Here is a 21,579-nt window from a genome sequence, read left to right as displayed (position 1 = left end):
TTTTACATATTACAATTTCACTGTAGCAAACAGAATTATACGATGTGAGATTTAAGTCCGACAGGTCCAAAGTGGTAAGTTCAACAGATATTTTGGGGACCCCTTGGAATGAAATTATGAAGGCTAGACGTGATGATGGGGGAAGGGAAACGCAGGCTTCATAGTGGCTTACAGAATCTGTTTATTTCTCTGTGGTTACATTATCCTGCAATATAGCAATAACATTCACATATCGATAACAATACATATACATGTCTATGCATATGTGTTTGGAAAGCCTAGAAAAGAAATCTGGGAACCATATAAGACTCTCATTGCAGCACTCAGCTAAATTTGCCCCTCCCACTACCTGTCAACACACAGAGTTAGTACCTAGCGGGGAAAATCAGCTCAAATAAGACAACACCGGCCACATATTACCTTTTCAAAGACTCCAAAGCTATGGCCATCTCTCATCGAAGTCTCTAAACTGAATATAGAGCAGGGGGAAAATGTCTTCTGAAAAACACCAGGTTAATTCTTTGATACAAATTTGCACTAGTTGGTGGATACAAAAAGTCTTCACTTTCGCTTTCTGAGACAGTGGGATCTACCAAATGCTATAGATCATAAAGCAGAACAGATTCCCTTAAGAACCTTTTAAAGTCTTGCTGCTTGAAAAATCGTCATGGCTTTCAATAAAGCTGAAGAGAAAAATTTATCTTGCTGCTACTTTAAGGGGCTACACTTCAAACTCTTCTTAAAGAAAAATAAAAAGAGAAAGAGGATAGACTTCTTGGACTGCTTTGAAAAGCTTGAGCAATTACTTCAAAGGAAAGGGTGTCTTTGTCCGGAGAGCAGGTTTATGACTACTGATGCAAATCCTAACCAAAGGCTGAAAAGGACACTCAGTGCACCTTTATGGATGGCCTTAAAGGAAGATGAACAAGTCAAAGGAGATTAAAGACAGTCCAAATCCTGCCACAAACACCAGGACACATCAGTTTTTACAGATGTGCTTTTCTCAGTACATAACAGGGAATATCAGTTACTAACTTACAGACGCCATTATAACAACCCAAGTTTCATTTAAGCAGAACAAGATCTCCATAATACCCATTAAGCATTTATATTGGACCTATGTTTTAAAATATTAGGTGAAATGTTTTACACCATTAGGCAGAATAACAAATGCTGCTATTAAATGTGTTTCTTTGGTGCTCTCATAACACTAAGTGTATTTCTTCATCAAATGGACTCTGAACCACTTAAAGTTATACTTGAAAGAAGAGACGGAGGAAACAGTAATTTCTCTGGTATCCTGTTCATAAATATCCAACGAGAAAAATATTTCAAAAGATCTGTATCCATTAAGGCAAAGGGAATTAATAAGCCAGGTAAAAATAGCCCCGACACCTATTTCTGGCAAACTTTGACTTGCATTTTTAAAAATGAATAAAGTTCTTGGTATTTTGGCCATCATCTCCTTAATCTTAATGAAAATTAAATTACTTTCAAAAGGCACTGCAAAGTTCTCATTAACAGCTGAAGTACGTTGTTACTAGCAGAGAGAATCCACTTCATTCATTTACCATTTTCATACCATCTATCATGAAATGAAGAGGAGGTCAACATTTCCTTATTTTTAGTTTTATAGAAGTAAAATTAACTCTTCCAATTAAAACTTAGGTTTAACTACTCCTGGGACAGAGGTTAACATTTCTCATTTGTTTATTCATTCATTCCTTTAACTCCTTCACTTTAATATAACATTTACCGTGGACAAATTATGTGCAATGCACTGTGGAAACAAATGCAAGAAAATATGCCCCTGTGTATGTAAATGATTCGATTTTCAATGGTCACCGGATAAGGTTTTGTTGACCCTACTATAAGCCTGCTAATTATAAATATCTATTATTGGAAAGATCAAAAAGCTGCACCGAAGTCCAAACAAACTATTATAACTTAACTTTTATACAAAATAAGTATTTACCATCAACTAATAAGGTTTTTAAATAAAAACAACCAATATAATTTTCCAGGTTAGCAAAATCTAATACCCATCTGACCTCTTAGAGACATAAAACAAAATATGAAACCTTGCTTTAAAAAAAGCCACTTCAATCGAGTATTTATTTTGAAAGAAAATGTAAATTTGTTTAAGGACCTAAATATACAATTATTACATATATATAGGTTTAAGAAAATCTAAGTACTATATATACTCGCCATTTCCTAAAACTGGATACTTCTGTTTTGCACATCTTTTATTCCATTTTAATTACATTTGATTACTATAAAGCATCCATCAATGAAAAAACTCATCTGAAAACTGAAGACTAAGCTTTCTCATGTGGCTCACCATAATGGTAAATCAAGAGAGGAAATGGTTTTTGTGAAGCAGATGAGGTTAGTTGTTAAATGTTTCTTAAATCTTCCCATTAACTTTCTAATTTTTCAATTGGAATGATAACACTACATTTTAATTATACAAAGAGAAATTACTTAAGACTTGGTCTATTTATAGCATCTCTACCAACCTTTCCTTCTTTTCCTTTCATTATGGATTTTTTCCACTGTTTCGAAAACATGTTGATTTTGTTGAACATATATATTACAGAAAACAAGTCATGGCTGCATTTAGAATATTGACAACCAACAATAAAATTTGGTAGCTTCCTCTTGTAAATATTATTAGAATTATTAATATAAGACAATATAATGTTGGTTTAAAACTCAATAATACTAAGTTCCTGATTTATAACCTTTCTCCTTTCTATGATATATAGTACATATAATATCATATAAGTTTATATGAACTTATATAAGCAAAAGTTTATGACAATGGAATCATCTTCTAAGACTACATTAAAAAGTGTACTTGTGTGAGTATATACCTACAATTGTACATAAAGTATAATCCTAACATGTGTAATAGTATTTAAAAAGTACAAAACCTTGTCATGACATTTTGTAAGAACTCAATACTAACTAGAGATTGCTAGAGGTAATAAAATTATCTTCTGCAAATACTAAGAGTGCTGTAGTGACAAAGCTGCATCAAATTTTCCACAGTTGATGATCCAATAAAATGAAATTGAAAATGCTGTCCAGTTTAGTGGATAAGAATGGTGCCTCTGGCCTAGAGTGCCTGGGTTTGAATCCAGGCTCTAGTTTGCTAGCTATGCTTCCCTTCCCTTGGGTTTTGAAGCTCACAGGTCTTACTAGAACTATGAAAACTGTGAGAACTCCAATTCAAGTCCACTGGGTCGGCGATGCTATCCAACCGTCTCATCCTCTGTTGCTCCCTTCTCCCTCTGCCCTCAACCTTTCCCAGCATCAGGGTCTTTTCTAAGGAGTCAGTTCTTTGTATCGGGTAGCCAAAGTATTAGAGCTTCAGCTTCAGCATTAGTCCTTCCAGTGAATGTTAGTCCTTCCAGTTGATTTCCTTTTGGATTGACTAGTTTGATCTCCTTGCTGTCCAAGGGACTCTCAAGAGTCTTCTCTAGCATCCCAATTCGAAAGCATCAGTTCTTCGGCACTCAGCCTTCTTTATGGTCCAACTCTCACACCCGTACATGACTACTGGAAAAACCGTAGCTTTGACTATATGGACCTTTGTTGTCAAACTGATGTCTCTGTTTTTTAATATGCTGTCTAGGCATAGAAAAAAGTCTGGAATGATAACTAGTACATGTGAGCAATCTCCTCCTGTCCTCAATCTAGTAAGTTCTCATGGTTCTAGAAAGATCTAGAAAGTAGAGGCATACTAATATTCTCTCTGTGCCTCATCGATAAAACAAGGATAACAGCAGGCCTGGGCTGCCAGGTGGCTCAGTGGTGAAGAATACGCCTGCCAGTGAAGGAGACGCAAGAGATGTGCATTCGATCCCTGAGCTGGGAAGAGCCTCTGGAGAAGGAATCCCCACTCCAGTATCTTACCTGGAGAATCTCATGGACTGGGGAACCTGGTGGGCTACAGACTGCGAGGTTGCAAAGAGTCCAACATGACTGCGCACGCGCGCGCACGTGCACACACACGCGCACACACACACACACACACACACACACACACACACACCCCAGGACTACCGTGAGGATTCACGAGCTACCATGTAAAGTGCGGAAGCTGTGCCTAGCACGTAGGGGGCACTCAGTAAACACCAGCGAGCAGCAGTAGGGTGATGCATATTTTCACCCTCTGCTGCACACATCTTTTTGTAGCAAAAGCACAATATCTGATCCTGTGACACATAAATACCAATTAGAACGAGTTCTTATTACTACTTTCCCTGTCAGGGAGGAAAATATACCTTCATTTCATTTCTACAAAGTAGACTATGATTTCTCCCATTGCTCTTTTTCTTAGATTCTCCAACCTTCTCTAACAATCCATTTAATTCTGATATAGCCAGAACATATAACTGAGAGCAGGAAGGGAAGGTACATTACAATAACTGGGTATTTTCCTACCCAGTAAAACCTAGTCATTGTCTCTGATTATCAAAATTATATATGCTCATTATAAAGCATTCATATAATTTAGTAAATTATGAAGAGGAAAATGAAAAAATGCCTCTAAGTTCCACTACCTAAAATGACCATTGCTTACATTTACCAGTTATTATTTTTTTTCTTGTGTTTTTATTTTTAAATATAAATTTATTTATTTTAATCGGAGGTTAATTACTTTACAATATTGTATTGGTTTTGCCATATGTCAACATGAATCTGCCACAGGTATACATGTGTTCCCCATCCTGAACCTCCCTCCCTCCTCCCTCCCCGTACCATCCCTCTGGGTCATCTCAGCGCACCAGCCCCAAGCATCCAGTATCATGCATTGAACCAGTTATTATTTCAGACTTTTTTCTAGCCTAGACAGCATATTGAAAAGCAGAGACATCACTTTGACAACAAAGGTCCATATAGTCAGAGCTATGGCTTTTCCAGTCGTCATGTATGTATGTGAGAGTTGGAAGGATTGCTGCTTTTGAACTGGGGTGCCGGAGAAGACTCTTCAGAGTCCCTCAGACAGCAAGGGGATCCAACCAGTCAATCCTAGAGGAAATCAACCCTGAATATTCATTGGAAGGACTGATGCTGAAACTGAAGCTCCAATACTCTGGCCACTAGACGCGATGAGCCGACTCCTTAGAAAAGACCCTGATGCTGGGAAAAGTTGAGGGCAGGAGGAGAAGTGGGCGACAGAGGATGAAATGGTTGGATGACATCGTTGACTCAATGGACATGAGTTTGAGCAGACTCTGGGAGACAGTGAAGGACAGGGAAGCCTGGCGTGCTCCAGTCCATAGGATCGTGAAGAGTTGCACAGACTGAGCAACTGAACAACAGCAATACACAGTATACAAAGTACCCACTTACCGACACAAATATTTAAAATACATCTTATTATACGTGTAGTTTGGTGATCTCTTTCACTTACCAATTCAGAGAGCATATACTTTCATGTCAATATCACAATTCATAATACATTAATGGCTCTACAGTCTTCCATCATGTGGACACATCAAATTTTACTTAACTTGTGTATTTCTTTTATCCTAGTTTTTTTGAGATTTTTCACTTGCCAATTCCCCATAGACAGCCTTGTCTTTGGCTCTAATTCTTTGATAGCTTCTGTAGTTGCATATGTGCGTCTGGAAACATCAACATTATAAAACTGCCTCCAAAAAGAATGTAGATACTTAGAAAAGTTGTTGAAATCTTAATTCATATTTGTTGATGTTTAATATTATGATTCCTATAAATATAAAACCAAAAATGGATAACTATTTTTATCTATCTATCCTAAATATCCAAGTCACATAAAATTCTTTGTAATTTGTCCTCCTCAACATTTTTAACATTTGTTAAAGATACATAAGTAAGGCATTAGTGAGAAGTATAGAGGATTTTCACATCTTTAGCAATTTGAAAACACCTGGATTTGACACCAAAAGCAAAGACAACAAAAGCAAAAAATAAACAAGTGAGATTACATCAAGCTAAAAACCTCTGGACAGCAAAGGAAACCATCAACCAAGTGAAAAGGCAACAGATGGAACGGGGGAAAGTATTTACAGATCATAATACCTGAAAAGGGTTAATATCCAGAACACACGAAGGATTCACATAACTCAACATCAACAGAACAATCTAACTTAAAAATGGACAGAGGATCTGAATAGACTTTTTTTTTTTTAAACAAAGAATACATACAGATGGCTAAGAAGTACAGAAAAGGGTAACTCAACATCACTTATCACCAGGGAAATGCAAACCACAACTGCTACACTGGCTTTACGAAAAGGACACGAAATAACAAGCTTTGACAAGAAAGTGGAGGAAGGGGAATCCTTGTGCACTGTTGGTAGGAATGTAAGTTGGTGCAAACACTATAGAAAACAGTATGCAGTTTCCTCAACAAATTAAAACAGCAAGTTCACTTCTAGGTATAAACGAAAACACTAATTCAAGAAGATTTTTGCACCCCATGTTCACTGCAACATTATTCACAATGTCCAAGACATGGCGATAGCCTAAGTATCCACTGCTGGATGAATGGATGGATGAAATGCTACACACACGCAGTGGAGTATCAGTCGTACAGAATAAGTGAAGCCTGCCGTTGGTGGCTATATGGATATGTGATAAGAAAAACAACTCAGACAAAGACAAATACTTTATGATCTCATTTATGTGTAGAATTTTAAAGACAAAACACACTGACTTCAAAGATACAGAGAGCAGACTGCCAGAGGTGGCTGCCAAAGGTGGAGAGTGGGCAAAACAGGCAACAGTGGTCTAAAGGTACAAACTCACTCACAAAATGAGTCGGTCTTGGGAATTTAATATAGAGTATGGTGAGTGTAGTTAACAATCACGCTCAGTCACTCAGCTGTGTCCAACTCTTTTTGGCTCGATGGACTGTAGCCTGCCAGGCTCCTGTGTCTATGGGATTTTTCAGGCAATAACACTGGAGTAGATTGCCATTTCCTCCTCCAGGGGACCTTCCCGACCCAGGGATGGAACTCACATCTCCTCTGACGCCTGCATCGGCAGGCGGCTTCTTTCCCACTGACCCACCTGGGAAGCCCATTTAATAATACTATATTGCGTATTTGAAAGTTGCGGAGAGAGTGGATCTTAAAAGTTCTCATGTCAGAAAAAAACAGTGTAACTGTGTGGTGATGGATATTATTTAGATACTGTGGTGATCCTTTGCAATTATACAAATATCATGATGTTGTACATCTGAAACGCATATAATGTTACATGCCAACTATATCCCAATTAAAAAAAAAGAAACTTCCCAACCCTACTCACCCTGAGGAAATATAAAGGATTCTCTCAGCTGTAGAAAGTGGTAAGCTATGAGAATAAAACTAAAAAGCTCAAGAGTCATGAAGACCTGAGCCATGAGAGGCAGAAGGAATTCTAAGGCTTTTCTTCTCTGTGTAATTTGCTGTCTGACTCAGGGAGCTCAAACCAGGGTTCTCCCCAACCCAGAGGGAGTGGGGAGGGCTGGGAGGTAGGTTCAAGAGGCAGGGGACATATGTGTACCTATGGCTGATTCACATTGATGTATGGCAGAAACTAATACCATATTGTAAAGCAATTACCCTTCAATTAAAAATACATACGTTTAATAATAAATAAAAGCAACAAAACAAAAACCACCTCAAATCCAAAATACAAAGTTTGACCAAACCCATTTGAATGTGAACAAAATTACTTTTAAAAACAGGGCAACTGGTAAAGAAACCATCAGGGACATTTACTACCTAATTTCATATAAAAACGTGTCTCTATTCACGAATTGTCAGGACTGTCTCAAGCACAATGTAAGGTACATATGCACAAAGATGTCGTATAATTTCTCTAGAGAAGCAAACTCTTTGAAAGTCAACCTAATATGTTGTTCCAGGAGGTCTTCATTAACCATGTCCTTAGTAGTTCTACAATAATATACATCCCCCACACAACATTCTAAAAACAGAAGACTCCTGACTTTAGGCTTAAAAAAGGAAGAGAGGGGAGGAAGTAGCTTGAAATTTCAGAGTACATACAGTCTCAGTTAAATGAGAGGAGACATATTCACAGTTTTCTTTGAGAGCCTACACTTCATTGACTATAGAGAATTTGTAGCTTCTAACTAATGGGTAATTCCCGCCATTGTTTGAAATTAAATTTCCTATCTGAGCATAAAGTATTAGGCAATTTTCTTTGGTGTTGCACTATTAAAGTGTTCATATGAAGATACCCAGTTCCAATTTGAAGGGATAAATCATCTGTTCTTCTGTTCTCATATTTATGGCAAGAACCCATGGGTTGAATGGTAAAGTCATTTTTTCCTGCAACTAAACAAGGTAAATAAATGTGATATATTGGCACATCACCCCACCACTCTGCATATGGTGCACATTAAGGCTGTATTCATTTGCCATATGAATATAATTCCTTTTACCACATCTACTATTAGTTACAAGCAGTAAATACAGAGTTGTTTTGCTGGAACGGGAGGGCCTGCATTACATCATGGGGCACCAAACATCCTGGCCCTTCTGGAGAATTTCATAGACATAGTCTTAATGTCACCTGAACTTGAACACTGCCAACATATTGCTTCAAACCATGCTTGATGAATTCTTCAAGGAAAAAGGGGAAATACAGGGCAATCTTAGTGCAATAGTGCAAACCACAAGGAATGTTCTTGATGAGATATATATGGAAGGAGCCATGTTCTAGACAAAGAATTAGACTGAGTCATATCCCAGATATAAAAAACCGTTTCAAACACTGCTTTCATAATAGCTGTGAACATAAGGAAGCTAAAGTTAAAATATCATCCAAACAATTTCCTCCAACTGTAGCCTACTGAAGACCTGTGATTAATAAGATAAGAGTTCTTCTCATTACAAACTGTGATGCTTTGTTTCATTAGGTATATATCGTGCTTACTTTTTCCTTAAACAAAATATTGATTATAACAGTCCAAATCCAGGTTAGTGCAGGGCAAAAGAAGAAAGAATGTTATTTCTTTTACAGACTCATACAGTTCAACACAGATGTACATATCTTGACATTTTTGAACCATAAATACTACACCACAGGCAATTAAAAGCAAGTACACCTGTTTTAACAAGTACTGATTTTCAGAGCTATCAAGCCCCCCAATGAGTCCAGCAGATGGCGCTGAAGGACGCTTACTTCTTGTGTTACATCCACCTATATTCTGGCAAGACAAAGAATAAGGATTTATCGGTAGCTTCAGTAAAGCGTAGTAGGCTTTATTATAAAAAGAACATAATTCCTAAATATGTGCGCAAAAATATACATATGCATAAGCACATGTGCACAGAGACAGCCAGTAAATAAGTCACACCTGGACATACTGTGATACCACTTTTCTTAAAGACTTGATGAGTAGTCTTATGTATATCATTGGTATTTATGGTTACATGGCAAGATCATTCTAAATTCATTAAAAAAAAATTTAGAATGCCTTAAAGTTAGAATTCATTTTTAATTATAGCAGGGATGTCTCATTAGGGTGATACTAGTAAAATTAACAACAGTAGGATTTACGGTAATGACTTAAATGATTGATGGGAGTGTAACAAAATGAAGTTTTCGACAGAGAAAAAGCAGGGCAGCCATGGCATACAGTACTTTAAAAAACAGCTCTGTGGTCTGTTAGTGCTAGCCTTATGGTTAATAAAACCTTCGTTCTAATTAATGGTGCTGAAATATTCTTAACAGAATCTTGTTATGAGAAAAACTTTTTTTTTTTTCCAGCAGACGCCATTCGTATAAAGGAGAAAGCTGATATAGATTAGCATGTCTGATTGCAAAGAAGAAAAAAAATGCCACCTTTCAATCAAATCAAAAACAGAATGTGAGAATGGAAAACTACTTTACTGAAATACTATGCACACCGTCTATGCAACACCTCATAGTCAGCGACTGTTTGTTTCTAAAGCTATTCAACTGTGACTTAAAAAAAAAATTACTCAGATACCTAAAAATGCTTAATAAGCACTTACATTTAGATGCTTAATGAGAATTTGATTTTAAGTTTATGATCTAATACAATACAAAAACGGTGAATAACTCTTCTGTGAATTTTCGTTTTGATTACAAGATCATTTTAAAGTTTCAAGTATTTAAATGTCAATTGAATGCATCAGGGAACATTTTCTTCAAAATTTGGAAATGTGCAGTCTGGATAGCATTATTGTGAAGGAGAAATGAGTATTCCAGGAAAGCATTTTGGTGGACAAAATCCAGTTTTAAACACAAAGGGTACGAGGGCAAAGAGAGATATGCTTTCATGCAGAAAACGTCTTTTTTTGAAATGTTCTTGGTTAATTTTATTTTAAAAATCCACAACTAAATGGAATCCTATCTTAATTTTTCTTCTCATTAAGAAAACTGCATTCCACATGAGATAACTATCACCAGACAATAGAGTCAAAAATGAAAAACTATCTGTCATACAGGAAAACAAGGCTTTTGCTATATAACCTAGTCAGAGTTCATAAAACATGTGCATCCTTTTAAAAGCCTCATGTTATACTATATACAGGTTTTATCCAGTTTGAATTAGCATGATTTTGCCTGAGTAATGTACTTATTAACTCTAGATAACATGAGTTAAAAAAAAAAAACAACTAATAAAGCTATCAACTTTACATACAGCACTAACATTAGATTTGTAGGTAATGCCATAGGCTTATGACACTAGCAAGTAAAATTACTAGCTTATTCTTATGATTTTTGAAATAAATAAGTTATATGCTTGGATGAGACCTATAAAATGCAGGAAAGGCAATAGTCTAGTTTTTTTTTTTTTTAATTACCCATTTCCTTTCCAAGCAAGAGAAAAGTCTAAATTCAAAACTTTAAGTTGAGGCACTGTATGTATCTATAGACCACATCGGAGTTATGTATATAAAAGCCTGGCTACTTCTTAAATGTCAGTTCATCCAAGAGATACAACATAGAAGCAAGCATAATCTAAAATTCTTCATCCAAAAATCTGTGACTTCAGTGGCTGCACTGTGGAGCCATCAGTGAGCCACAGGCTTAAAAAATCTGAACCAGCTTGCATGAGTGCTTAAAACAGTTCACACGCAGCACAAATGTCTGTTTTTGTTTGTCATTTTCTTTTGAAAAGCTTACAGTGATTTATTCATTTTTCCATTCTAATGTGTGGAAATTCTCATTATATGAAAAAGTGCCTATTTGCCTTTTTCTCAGATTCACCCTTCAAAGTTAAAGCAAAATTCAGTTGGGACATTACAAAAGGACCCGAAAGGATGAGGTTCACTGTGAGAAAGGTAATTTAATTTATCAAGAGTCATTACAATTCTCTAAAATTTTTATTAGATGTGCTGTTGAATTTATTCTTCTATTTTTTTTCCTTTCATTACCAGCATTACTAGGAGTTAACGTCCACCATACTGCAGACAATGAGAGGGTACAGATGAAGTGCCTTATGGAAAATATAACATTATAATATATGCTCTAATACCAGCAAGATGGCGTTCGTGTGGGGATTTATTTGCTCTGAAGCAGTCTGTGCTTCTGATAACACCTTAAGCCAGTTACTATCGCTGCTTTCATTTTACGGACAAGACAGCACAGCAAAGCACAGAACTTAGCTTTGCCTCACTCTAAACTCCAGGATTTGGTCAGTCCTGCTTGATTCACTTTTATAATGTCATGCACATAAAAAAATCATCTTTAGGTTGATTTACAATATACATTTATCCTTTCTAGAAAAGCTGAATATTTCTAAAATACATTTATTTTAAAATACACTTAAATTTCTGAAATGTAACAACAATTACACATTAAGTGTAGCTAGAAAGCCTTTAGCTACTTTTCAAAATACCCATTAGTAATGACATAGAGAACAAGGTTAGGTCAAGGAAGTTAAAAAAAAAAAAAAGAACAAATTTTTTTTTCATTTGGATTGCTATGTGTGCATGAAACATTTCACACTATTTTAAAGCAAAGTTCTTCCTAAATATTTTCACATAAATAACAAAATGGTATGCTTATCGTCTGTGTCAAATCTAGGTTTGTCTGAGACAGTTTAGTGAATCTCAATAACTGAGTTTATAGAAACAGGGAAAAAGGAAATTGAAAGTAGTTGCTCATCTTAAAAGGCCAGAAAGGAGGAAGGAACAGAACATAAGGCTCCATAAAGAAAAGAACATGAAGCACTTCTCAAAAGAATGCGGAAAACAAAGCTCCCTACAAACTTAAAATCATTACTTTTAAATACATACTAAAATGGAGATGTTGTGTAAATACATGAAATACTCACATGTACACACTAACCCTATACAGGCACACACACTCAAGTTGCTCTGACTACTATTACCCATAGCATTAAAGCCGTAAAGTTACTTTTCACATTTAATTTGTGTAGGGAATTGTCCATGTCTTGATTAAAATAAGAAATACATTTAGAGGTTCATAAAATAAAAACTTTGATTCACCATCACACCAAACATAATACATACAAAGCAGAAACAATGCTGGTAAAAATACTTTGCATATACTTCTTTTAAAACTGTACTGGCTCTTGAGTAAATTTTTCAAAAAGGTTTCACTTTCATACAAATAATATACATTTAATAAGCACAGCTTTAATAAGTCAATTCAAAATACGATGGACTTAAACATAATCAGGCTGTTTTATAACTTGGGACTGAGTGACAGAAGTAAGTACCATAGTATTCAGGTAATCAGCAATACCGTGATCCTTCCTTAGCCAAACAAATTGCAACTTGCTTTAAATTAAGAAACTAAATATTTAAGAGCAGTTAAAACGCTCTACCTATGAAATAAAAAATTTAATGCTATTCTTGCAGGATCCCTTCACTGATGTCATAATCATTTTAATTAAATTCTCATTTTTCAGGTGGGCCTTTTAATTGTTTTTTCCTACTTCTTAATGTGTTTTTCTAAAGCCATTTCTTCTCTGCAGCTGTGTGCGATTGGTTTTAATGGTAGCTGCTTCCTTTTTTGCCTTCTGTGAATTACAATTTTAAATGGTTACACATTTTTTGTTTTACTGCCTTCAGCATAGTTTCATAAAGATGTTTAAGGCTGTTGGTGAACATTTTCATTTCCCATTTGAGAAACCAACAACCAATTTGAATATTCCATATTGGCCTTTTATGACCTGTTTTATCTTTTAATATGTAAATGAAAGCATATTTTTTCTAAACACTGGTTTGTTTTCATGAAATTATAATTTTTTTTGCCCTTTAAAATAGGAATTCAATAAACAATATGTGATTGCTCTTTTACATTATATCTTATTGTTTGTGAATTAAACTCTTCTATTTTATTTGGTGATAGCCATTCCCAACGAAGAACTAGCGTTTTCAGGTAAGAATAACCAAACACATGAAAATGAGATTTTATCCTTGAATTTGAATTATCATTGGTCACAAAATGTTAATAACAAGGTTATCTAGAGCTTTCTTAAATTATAACTAAGAAATTAAAATTACTTGATACTTCAGTTTCACTTTCACCATGATGAAACAGGTAAAACTTCACTGCAAAAAGTTATTATACATCACTTGTAAAAGTTTACTTATAAATTGTACTTACTGCCCGGGTTATCTCCAATACCACTGCTTTTTCCATTCCAGTACCAGAGCAGAAGGGTTGCATCACGTGACCCTGACAGAATGTAGCAATTTCCCCCGATATACGACTCCGAACGAGTAAGGCAAGTGACGACATCCCAATGGCCAAACACCACTTGGATCAACTTTCCTGAAATACAAAACAAGTTTCTTTTAAACTGCTATTTTAAAAAACTGAAAAGCTTTCCAGTGATTGTTTAACTTTTAAGAAGATAATGAAGTTGTGTTAACTCATATTCTGATAATTCAGATTTTATAATAAAATTTGATCTGGTCCAACCTAAAAGTTTTCTTTAAATAATTAACAACAGCAAAAAGAATCAGTTGAACAGTGATAGTAACATTTTTGAAAGACATATGTTAAAACTATTTCAACTAATAATATTATTATACATAGTTCATAGGAATTACAAATGAATTATGTCTACTGATTAAAGGAGACTCAAGAGAACCCTTATTTGGAACCATTTCAACAATTTATTAAGTTACTCTAGATGATTCAAAACAAAGCAAAACTTAGTTGCCTAAGTGATGGAGTATTCCATCACTCAGACTTCACTAATACAAACCTATCTCTGAATCAGTAAAGGCAATTTAAATTTCTTCTTCTCTTCTCTGAAGTGATCTACACGAAGACAGTATAAACCACATCCAAGAGTTTCTGCTTTTCAAATCAGGATTACATGAGCTAAATTTTGATAGAAGGACTAATATATCGTGACTGCAATTTGAGCTAGTGATCTGAATGAGGAAAACTCCTGAGGAGAAGGGAAATTAAGATGACAGTTTACCAGTAATGACTGGGGAGGGGGGACCCAGTAAACTTCCCATATATCTAGGATGTCAAGCACAGGATGAACTGCTCACGTAACAGTGTCAGAAAAAAGTAAAGGTCCCACCTTTTAGATTTTTTGCTTAGTCAGATACAGTGTTCGTAATTCATACAAACTTGTCTAAAGAATTAAATAGCCATAGCAGCTCTTCTACTCTACCCTGACCAGTTTCTAGCAAACGTTTCTCTCTGAAATGTCTACAGAATCTACAAATTAATGTCATAGAATGTCTACCTTTAATACTCAGCATGAATGCTTTTCTTTTTTCAAATAAGCATTTCAGTGGGGTCATAAAAAATATAATTCAGATGTTCAAGATAAAAACCATTAAGCTGGAAAGAAATTAGTATGCCCCCAAAGTTTATATGTTTAACTTGGAACAGATCATAGCCTATCAAAAGCTTAAGGTCTCAACTAAGCATTGGTATCTATATGTATTTAATTTTTCAAGATAATAAATATAACAAAGTATTTCCACTAAATTTTTTACATTATTGATTTAAATAAACCCAAGGCGTATTATAAAGTCTGCAACTTTAGAAATAAAATACTGCTTCCTCTATATCAGATGGGAAGTCAGATACAGTGTTGCCCCTTATCTGTAGTGTCTAATAGTAACTTAAGAAAGACTCATATCATTCTCAAACTGCAAAACTGATAAAGTACACTTTTGTCTCCTACGGAAAAAGACTTTAGTCAAAGCAGGTATTTTAACTAAGAAGTGTTAAAAATGTTCACTTTTGAATTTCTCCAATCTTTTAAATTAACACCAGAACCTTTCTTTTTAAAAATTAACTTTATCAATAAAAAATATAAGAACTCAAGACTTTCTAGAATTTAAAAATGGAAAAGGAAAATTAAATATTAAAAATATAATAATTTTTATCATTTCCAATTTATACGAAGGACCAAGTAGAGAGGTTTAGTGGTAAAATGGCTGGACTTAGATTAGAGGGAAGACCTAACTAAGGATGAGACAAAAGGTAGCTCAATGTAGTCTTACTACAAATTGGAAAGTGACAGTCGCTCAGGCGTGTCAGACTCTGTAACCCCATGGACTGAAGCCCACCAGGCTAACCTGTACATGGGATTCTCCAGATAAGAATATTGGAGCGGGTAGCCATTCCCTTCTCCAGGGGATCTTCCTGACCCAGGGATCAAACCTGTGTCTTCTGCATTCCAGGCAGATTCTTTACTGTCTGAGCCATCAGGAAAGGAGTACTAATTAGAAAAGTGAAAGCTAAATCATGAGTTTTAACTACTGAAAATAGTGAACACCCCATAATGTGATTATGTTTTTGATCACAGAGTATGTATAGTGACTTCTGCCTCAGCCTATGCTAAATGCTCAGAGCATGTCAACTATATGAGCGATTTAAATAGGTTATTTAGAGTAGACTTATTTAAGATTTGACAACCATCAATTCAGTGGGCTGTAGAAGTGAAGATGAGCAAAGTAATACATCTAGGTATGTGAGGTCTGTGGCAAAACAGAAAACCCAAATGCTCCACGTACACCAGGAGGCCTGGGAAAGAGCAACTGTCTTCTTGGTAACCTGCTTAGTTTCCAGCTAGTGAGAACGAAGGGGAAAGTTTTAGCTGTAAAAGTGGGATGGATTAAAAAGACTGTCAGAATTTCTCAAGACACATAATAATTTGTTACTTCTCATTAATTAAATCATCATTCTATGTCTACAATGTCAGTATTAGGAACATGTATATTCAGACTGTGGTTTCTTTTTTAATTAAAATTTCCCAGTGTTTTAATTTTTGCCCCTAAAAGTTATCACACTTATTTTTCATTCAACAAACATTTACTGAGCACCTACCAAGTGCCGAGCATTAGCCCTTCGTACTTGTATATAGTGGCAAACAGAGAAACGGTTCCTGCCCTCTTTAAACAAACAGAAACAGACACGTAACTGTGGCCAGTGTTAGCTACTAGAAAAGAGCAGACGAGCAGTGAGAAAACCAGGAGAGAACAAACGTAGCCTGGGCGCCAGGGAAGACTGAGATGAGGGGGTGACAGGTAAGTGTTTACATCTGAAGAGTTTCATGTTTTAATACAAATTAACTTCATTCTCCACAATTTATACTTTGGGCTCAACTCTGGAAAACATTATCTTTTTTTTTCAGTCTGCTTTTTCCTGTCTGGCAGTGTTCCTCAGCAATATTTGTTATTGCTATGAGGTGGAGGTTCACTCCTTCTAAATAAATCACAGCATATAAATACCTGCTGTTCTTTTTGGTAAATTATTTTCTGATAATCTCATAAGTGTTCCTCAAGCTTTATTTTTTGTTTCCTTTAATACCAGTCCACCTCTCCACACACTAATATCAAATATTACCACAAGCACTAGAATATCCTTTTTTTGACAGAACAAATTTTCTAGTTAATGTTTTATTTGACAGCTGTGCTACAAATAAAAAAAAAAAATTCAAGCTCGGGACTCTGCACCACTGAATCTAAAATGTGGCCTGAAAATAATTCCTACTGCCGGGGGAAGGTTTTATTGTTGCCTCTGCTGCTCTGGTTCTGTCTTGAAAACATGATTTATGTTTAAAGAATTTCCTGCTACAACCGTGTTTCTCTCTAGCCCCACCTCCCCACCCCACCAAATCTAATAAGAGAAGGATTTTTTTTTTTGGCTTATGTGCCAAAATATAATTGAATTCAACACTTGTGATAGCTCTGCCATTATATATTATTGATCATACAATTGTTCTGCTAAACTTAGGAGAAAACATTTAATATTCCTATCATCATGAAGACACTGACACATTTAAAATTTAAATAATTTTAAATAAAATTTGCATCAGTTTGTATACAAGATATTAAGAAAGGTATTAGAATTATCATATGAGAGTTTCTTCAAAGCTTTCCTGGAAAGTATAAATATTTTTGGTATACATGCTCAGTCCCACTGAAATGAAGTTTAAAATGAGACTACTTTCTTATGAAAGCGTTTTATACATACACACACTTGTACACATTTTAAAAAACAATGAAGTAGAAGGCTTTTGGAAAGAGAGAAAGGAATGCCATCTAGTTTATTAAGTCTAAAGTAACATGGCAGACATTCTAGGAACCTAGATTTTAAATGGGTAACACTTGTATGAGATAAAATGGACTAATCACCAAGATGCCACATCTGAGGTCAGAAGACCTCCAATGCCCAGGTCTAGCACCATCACCTATGCAAATTTCAACAAGTTACTTAACTTTTTCAAACCTTGATTTCATCATTGAAAAAATGGGCCTATGGACACCCATTTGATTTCCTAAGATTACTGTGAGGCTGACACAATATCATATATGAGAAAGAAGATATTTTATAAATTCTAGAGAACTGTGTGACTATAAAAATTGCTTTATTATGAGTATTATATAAAAGTGAGGTTAGCTTTGGGGGTGGTGGCTTAGTTGCTGAAGTCATGTCCAACTCTTGCAACCCCATCTGCCTGCCAGGACATGGGATTCTCTAGGCAAGAATCAGAGAAGGCAATGGTACCCCACTCCAGCACTCTTGCCTGGAAAATCCCACGGACGAGGAGTCTGGTGGGCTGCAGTCCATGGGGTTGCTAAGAGTCAGACACAACTGAGCGACTTCACTTTCACTTTTCACTTTCATGCATTGGAGAAGGCAATGGCAACCCACTCCAGTGTTCTTGCCTGGAGAATCTCAGGGACGGGGGAGCCTGGTGGGCTGCCGTCTATGGGGTCGCACAGAGTCGGACACGACTGAAGCGACTTGGCAGCAGCAGCAGCAGCAGCAGCAGGCAAGAGTACTAGAGTGGGTTGCCATTTCCTTCTCCAGGAGATGTTCTTGACCCAGGAATCGAACCCGGGTCTCTTGCATTGCAGGCAGATTCTTTACCAACTGAGCTACAAGGGAAGCCTCAAGGTTAGCTTTTACTTTACAAAGGTTAAAGTAAAAGGTTAAAGAGGTTAGCTTTAATTTACAAATATCAATATTCAGTGTCTTTAAGATGATATGAAATGTCAACAAACTCAGAAAGGCTCAAATGTTGAACCCAAAGATTGACATAATATATGATCCCATTTTAGGACATTCCGGAAAAAGCATGATTACAGAGATGAAGAGTATATCAGCAATTCTGAAGAGGCTGAGGTGAGGGAAGAAACTGACCACGAAGGGGCAACCCGAGGCGTTTCTGGGGATTTTCTGCTGCTCTGCATCTTAACTGTGGGGGTGGTTGCAAAACTGGATACAATGCCCTGAGATTAATGGAACTAAAGGCCAAAATAAGGAATTTTACTGTGCATAAATTGAAAGATAATTTTCAATGCATAAAAAACAATATGAATCTAAAAGAATGTTTAAGGAAACCTCGTGAGAGGATGTAACAATTTTAGTCTGAAAGTTTGTGAAGAAGGGGGCATAGTTTGAGGTCAAATAACACTAAGGTTGTCATTACCTTAATAGTGAAAGAAAAGGTTAAAATTTAAACTTGAATATTAAGCCAGAGAAAATTTATTATAATAATAAATAATTTTAGGAAAACTTGTCAATCTCCAATGCATTTTTAAAGAATTCCAGGGGAGTTTTAGGTTCAACAGTAATTAATATCATAGACCTAAACATCTAGTCAAAGCCCAAGTAATCAGGAAGACCTGAATGATGTTCTCTTTCTGAACCTACCTCCAGAATAAAGAATTATAAAAATATTAGGTCATTGATTCCCTGAAATAAAAATTAAACGAGATCATGTCTAACTTTTGGGGATTATTCTATACCCAGTACATATTCAACTATTTTCCCTACTCTCTCATTGTTAGGTTAAAATACAATCATCAAAATGTAGCTAGGACAAACTCCCTGAACACCCAAGAATTAATTTTTTAATAGACTATACTTACTAAAGTAGGAGTATGGACTCATACATTGTATACAGATTTACTAACATGACTGAAAGAGGATTTGCTGTAAAACAGTTACTTAGAAATTTCCATTTAAAACATTTCCTATCCCCAGAACAGTTAATCAATATAATCATTTGTAGACCCTTGTTTTCGTTGAACTATCTACTTCCATGGTATTTAAGTTCTCATGCATTACTATCTAATTTTAATTATTTTAAATATACAGCTACACATTCAGTATAAGTTTATGTCATCCTCTACCAGTTTCCAAAATACTTTAAAGAGACTCCATTAAATTTTTCAATATTCTTAATTGCCTATATGCAAAAATATACAACCATTCATTGGACTGGATATCCTATAATAATACTGATTTGAGTTTGGTTAGTCCCTTAGGGAGTTGCATGCAAATTAATAAGGAGTCAGCTACCTTTCTTCACGATGGTGTGGTTTTCAGCAAGATTCAATGGAACTGGGTGGAGGCAAGATACCCACTCACAGGAAACACACTTAGAATTTCCAGGGGAAAAAATAGCCTTTAGATAATATTAAAGTGGGGAAGCACACCTGTAAGTATGCGCGCTAGCCATATGAATATGCATGGGCACACGGTATTTACACACCAGGATATGCCTTCACAATAAATCACTCACTTGGGAGACAGACCTACCAAAACCTGCCCCTTTACAGACATTCTGAAGTTAACTTATTAATGGATTATAGAGTAGATTATTACTTGAAGGGGAAAACTATATTCTACACATTTTAGAATTCTGTAACTTTTACAGGGGAGATGAGAAAGCCTTTTAAGCCTCTTACTGCCACTTGTAACCTTGGGTTCACTGATAAAGAAACGATGCGGTTACCTGTGTCCGTAGAATAGACGCGGAAACTCTTATCCCAGAAGCCGCAGAGCAGGATGTAGCGGTTGTCCGACGTGATGACGAAGCACTGGGAATGGACCTGAATGCTTTGGTCTAAGAGGTCAGTGATCTGCCTTCTGTGCATTCCTGTATTGCTGGCTGTAAGAACACAGGGGGAAAAAAGCCTATAAACCCACATGGCAAAGAAATCCCGTAAGCTGTCATGCTGGGGGCTGGGGCCAAGGGAGGAGAGACAACACATTCCAGGATAAAAACATTTGATCTTTAATTTTAAATACAATAATATTTGAAAAACCACAGGAAAACACAATCCGGTTGTTGGAAGAATGAGGGTAGGCAACTTCAACAGCTCGGTAAGAAATTCTGCCTAGAGGAAAGAAACAATAATACACTACAAATTTAAAATACGGAGCATACAATTCTCAGAACATGCTATCTAGCTCTTGGGCAGGACCAAACTAGATTAGAATCTCCAGACTGCATCCCAGTTAGGTTTGTGTTTCTGACAATCTCATTACATCTATTGTCATGAGAATGGATTCATGTTGTGACAATCTATTACCTCTAACTTTTTGTCACAAGGAAGAGATATTCGAATTTAAATGTCATATATGTGAAACATTGGAGCATCTTGTACTAGTCTGACTTTAACAGGTCTTTAATTTGACCAGATGTGAACTCCCATTTCCCCCCATTCACAGACGCACTTTCATGCAAGGAAAGGGCACAATGACTATTTATTAAGGATACTTGTAATCAAAAAAGTCAAAGCACAGCACACAGCAACTTTCTTGCTACTTCTGTAAACAATAAAACAAGACAGTCTGGCAGTATGTTTTCAGAGTGCTGCAGAGCACCTGAGACGGAGTCTGTCACAAGGCATAAGGTCAGACACAGCACGGCATCACATGCATGTGAAGAGTAATAATCCTCTAGAAACACACTATCAGCCATGTCATTATCAGCAAAGGAATTTTCACGGAGGTGCCTTCTTTGGCATTATGAAGCCAACCAAATAGAAAGCTCTGCTGTTCATGATCTAGGAGTTATTTCATTATCAACTTTCCAACACAAATCATAGTTTTTATACTGCTAAAAAATAAAAAACTTGATCATACCAGAAATCAGAACAAAATAAATGTCTACATCTAATTATTATGTTCTTTGCATCACAGCTTTCAGTTTTTATTGGAAAAAAATACTGTAGATGCATTATTGATAAAAATTAAAAATAGAAATATATTTATGTTATATTCATTATAGGTAATAAGTTAAGATGGCCAATTCAATAGAAGGCTCAGAAAGTAATACGGAAG

The 21,579-nt window shown here is 35.9% G+C and overlaps 1 protein-coding gene across 1 annotated transcript in view; it reads right to left on the bottom strand.

Moving 5' to 3' along the window:
* The window catches only part of LRBA (LPS responsive beige-like anchor protein), a 746,337-nt gene that overhangs the window by 17,634 nt on the left and 707,124 nt on the right, over window positions 1–21,579 (bottom strand). The window contains exons 51-52 of the mRNA XM_052655100.1: window positions 20,246–20,401; window positions 13,624–13,791 (exon numbers count right to left, since the gene is read on the bottom strand). Of these exons, the coding sequence (XP_052511060.1) occupies window positions 13,624–13,791; window positions 20,246–20,401 (324 nt within the window). The remainder of the gene's footprint in view (window positions 1–13,623; window positions 13,792–20,245; window positions 20,402–21,579) is intronic.

The sequence above is a fragment of the Budorcas taxicolor genome, chromosome 17 (assembly GCF_023091745.1).
Source record: "Budorcas taxicolor isolate Tak-1 chromosome 17, Takin1.1, whole genome shotgun sequence".
NCBI lineage: Eukaryota > Metazoa > Chordata > Mammalia > Artiodactyla > Bovidae > Budorcas > Budorcas taxicolor.
This window is presented reverse-complemented; position numbering and strand designations above follow the sequence as displayed.